At 40.7% G+C, this 4175-nt stretch overlaps 1 protein-coding gene across 1 annotated transcript in view; it reads right to left on the bottom strand.

Moving 5' to 3' along the window:
• Positions 1-3136: 3136 nt before the first annotated feature.
• The window catches only part of LOC107595216 (uncharacterized), a 22736-nt gene continuing 21697 nt past the window's right edge, over positions 3137-4175 (bottom strand). The window contains exon 16 of the mRNA XM_016285560.1: positions 3137-3160. Within this exon, the coding sequence (XP_016141046.1) occupies positions 3137-3160 (24 nt within the window). The remainder of the gene's footprint in view (positions 3161-4175) is intronic.

Below are 4175 nucleotides of genomic sequence, written 5' to 3'. Positions count from 1 at the left end.
TTCAATATGCTTTGCACATATGCAGAAAAAACAACAACAACACATCCATTCTCTAAACTACAGCATAGTGTGACTTCATCCCATGAGAAGTACTGTCTGTTGTCTGTGTGTGTGTGTGTGTGTGTGTGTGTGTGTCTTCTTTTTTGTTTAGTCAAACTCGATAGTCAGGTTTGGCATCATTTTTTATACATTGCAGGACAACATTGAAAACCATCAGATCAAATTTAAGATGCTGATACTTGCTGCAGTGAATGAATATTTTCTATTCAATCAGTCTTTTTAAATGCTCATTGGGTTAAAAGGTTAGGAATTTTAATCCATATATGTGTTTAACGTAAGCTTAATATAAGCTGTTGTGTGTCTAGCGTAAATAGATAAATAATATAATAAGGCCAAATCATCTCCCTAACCGGAGTATTGATGCCCCTCAGGTCGGGGGCAGTGCGGGAGCGGCATTACTATGAAGCAAAGTTAATTTAGATTTAGAATAACTAATGGAGTGATAACTGTCACGCCCATGAACTGTCTGTACACCGTGGACAGAGCGCTGTCGTCCGAAGATGGCCCTCGAGAGGACTTTGCCGCCTTTGTGGAGTGAAAACTACCTAGTTCCTCTACCGACCCCACCAGATCCCACAATTTCCCCGCTGCGCAGAGCAGCAGCCCAAGCCCACCACTGACGGAGAGCCAGTTCCCGCCGTGATCGACGAGCCAGTGCAATGCCAAGTGACTGAGCGGAAGATCGCCCCTCTGCTCGCCCTCAGCCCACCATCAGCATGGTGCGAGCTCCGCGGGACTGCCATCCTCCAGCGTCGCCATGGCTGGAGTATCCCTTGACTCTGCCTCCAGCCTTCCGAGGCCCAGACTCCGCCTCGGCCCGTAGACCCAGTGGCTCCACCTCGGCTCCTAGCTCCCTCACCTCCACCGTCGGTCCACCAGCTCCACCAGGCTCCCTCGTCCCTCTGGCTCCGCGCCTTGGTCGGGCGTCGACCCGCCATTGCCTCAGGACTCCGCTCCTCCAACTGCACCTCGTCGCTCTGTCCCACCGGCTCGGTTGGGCTCCTCCCTCTCGCCAGCTCCACCTTGGTCCTCAGTTGCTCCGGCTCCACCGCGGATCTCCAGATCTCCGCCACCACCGCGGATCTCCGGATCTCCGCCTCGGTCGCCAGAGCCTTCGGCTCCACCCTGGCCCCCCGGATCCTCTGCATCCCACTGGCCCATTGGCTCTCCGTTGCCGCCTCGGGCTCCTCCGCCCCCTGCTCCGCCGCAGTCGTGTGGCACCCTGGAGTCATCAACCATTCCTCCTCCATGGCTCCTTCCTCCGTCGGCTCCACCGTGGGTCACCATGATGGCTGTGGCCTTGGTCCCACCTAGCTCCTCCTGCTCCAAGTCCCTCCTGTCATCTCCCTGGCTCCTCCCTCCATCCAATCCACCCTGGCTCCTCCTGTTTCCTCTTTGGCTCCTCCCTCCATTGTCAGCTGCCTGGACTCTGTTCATCGGCCTCCTCCCGGGTATCCGTCCTCCTCCCGAGCCTCCTCCCAAGTTCCCACCAAGCCCTCCATATGTTGTTTCTACCACGTGATGACCCAAAAGATCAAATTAAATCGTTTTTGTCGCCCTAACTGTTTTTGTTGGGCTGAGCCCCGGCACATAGACTCCAGCGCTCTACATTAATGCTTCATTAACGCCAGACAAGTAACGTGATTAAAACATCAGTAACCAAAAATAACTATGTAAACACCAAAATGCAAGTACTATTCTGATTGTATTACATTTAGAGTAAGTGGCAAATAGTGGCTATAGGTACTGTATATAATGTATCTATTGACCGTATAAGGTTGCACTGCTGAGGCAAGGCTCACGCAACCTCTCCAGGAGAAATCAAAACACGCAACACTAAGAAACTCAGCATCCTGAGGTAAAAATTCAAAATGGAAAGCTTTTATATTTAAAATACAGTTAGTTAGGCAACATCACACAACGCTTTCACCATTACGACAGTTTAATGGTTCTATAAGCAGTTCAATAAGCAAATACAGTAATATTAGGTCACTTACATTTTAGGCGGAAACACAGCGCATCTCACAGCAACCAACCGATTCATTGCTGATTGATTCCGTGTTTTGAAAGAATTGGTTGAGTCAAAGTTTCATTAGTCCATGCATAAACATCTGATGAATCTGCCATTTGAACGAATCGTTTGAATGAACGACTCAATGACTCCTTAATCGCTGACTACTGGCACCTACTGGTGTTTTAATTTTGTTGAAAATTATAATTTCCACCATAATTTCTTGTTTGTATATTCAAAAATATTTAAATGCAGTTGTATTTTTCAGTGTAAATTATTTAATTTGATAACGCATAGATAATCACATTCTTATAATTGAATTTATAGATCAAATGTAAGAAGTTGAAATTAAAGTATTAATGAGATTAGTGGGAAAATGCAATGGATAAAATATAAAAACACTCAGATTTAAATGTCACAGCTGATAGAAAACTGATGAGAATATTGCTTAAGAATAATATGAGTGTCACAGCAAAGGGTCTGAATACTTAGGACCATGTGATATTTCAGTTTTTCTTTTTTAATAAATCTGCAAAAATGTCAACAATTCTGTGTTTATATATATACAGTATATATATATATACTGTATATAAGCTCCATACCATAGAGCCCCCCCCCGACATAACAAATCCCAATTTAACCCCTGTATATATATATATATACTTCAGTTGTATCTACCCTAAACACACAGCTTAACCAATGAAGGACCACTAGATCAGCATTATCACTACAAACGTTTAGAGAAAAATTGGTATATATTTGTAAAACGGGTATGAACCCTAGCCCTAATACAACAGTTCACATTCTTAAATTGATCTTAACAACAAATTTGAATGGAGCAAATCTTTCAGCGTACCAATATCACACAGCATGGTCACTGTCCACTGACATCACAGACTGACTGTCCACTGACAGTTGATTAAATGTAGCCAAAGAAGTTAATTTCCGTAATTATAAAGGACATCAATATATATAAACTTGCAAAAGTCTGCATGTTAACAGAGGACTGCACAGGCATGATTTTATGTATATATTTGTATCACTGTCCTATCCAGCTCCTTAGTTTCAGTTTCTCTTCACCTTCTTGAACTGAGAACAAGAACAATACAAGAACAATTTGTCAATTTAAGCATTGTCTGAACCTCACCTCATCTTACATAAGACCAATTCAACCAGTGCTGCAACATTCTTCAAAACCTTTAGAAATTAAATTTCAAACACACTTCTCACACTTTATTATAGATAGTACCAACATCATGGAAAACAAGCAAAACAATTGCAAATATACTATTTAAAAAGATAGCACTATCAATAATATTTTATTCATACTGTTACTGAAAGTGTTTGATTTCAAAATACAGAATGTGAAGTCACCTTGTTTCAATTTACATCACATATATTTCCCCTTTGTGTAACACTGTGCTATTAATATACTAGAAAAAACATTTTAAATCACATTTTATGAAAAATGGTACTCCACATACAAAATGAAAAAATACACAGTTTATTTAGTTTCATTTTTCATTCTCTATTAAAATGTTATTAGCTAAACATGTTTTCTTGGGAGCAACTGCTTTAATTGTAAATTAATTTCACTGTGTTTAACCTTAACCGGTTTGTTTAATTTTAAAGCAGTACTGTCAAATCAAATTAAACAATTTAGTTTGATAATATCAATGAGTAAAAAAATTATTTAAAAAATCTAAATAAACTTTGATGTACAGTTGATGTCTTCATGTAAACGGTCATTCTCTCACTGAGATGTGACTAACTTTACCTCTTACTTTCCATCGTGTACATTGACCAGATCATTTTTGAAAGTCTGCTATAGAAATACTTTCCGAATTGTAACATAAGTGTATGCGTTTCTTAAAAGTTACAGAACTGAAAGTAAGAATACAACATGAACGGCACTTTTAATGTTTTCTTCTCATGATTTGAATAAACATGAATCTGATTGTCTTTCTTACTGTAACATCTTCTTTAGTAAAATAAGATAAATATAGTAAATTCATGTAAATTATTTGTTTTTATGCTTGTAGGAAAATAGACAAAGTCCACATGAAATAAGGAAATAAAAACCCAAAACCAGTGTGGCATCAGT

Source organism: Sinocyclocheilus grahami, unplaced genomic scaffold (genome assembly GCF_001515645.1).
Source record: "Sinocyclocheilus grahami isolate Dianchi unplaced genomic scaffold, SAMN03320097.WGS_v1.1 scaffold198.1, whole genome shotgun sequence".
Taxonomy (NCBI): Eukaryota; Metazoa; Chordata; class Actinopteri; order Cypriniformes; family Cyprinidae; genus Sinocyclocheilus; species Sinocyclocheilus grahami.
Note: the sequence above shows the minus strand (reverse complement) of the source record. Positions and strands in the feature narration are given on the sequence as shown.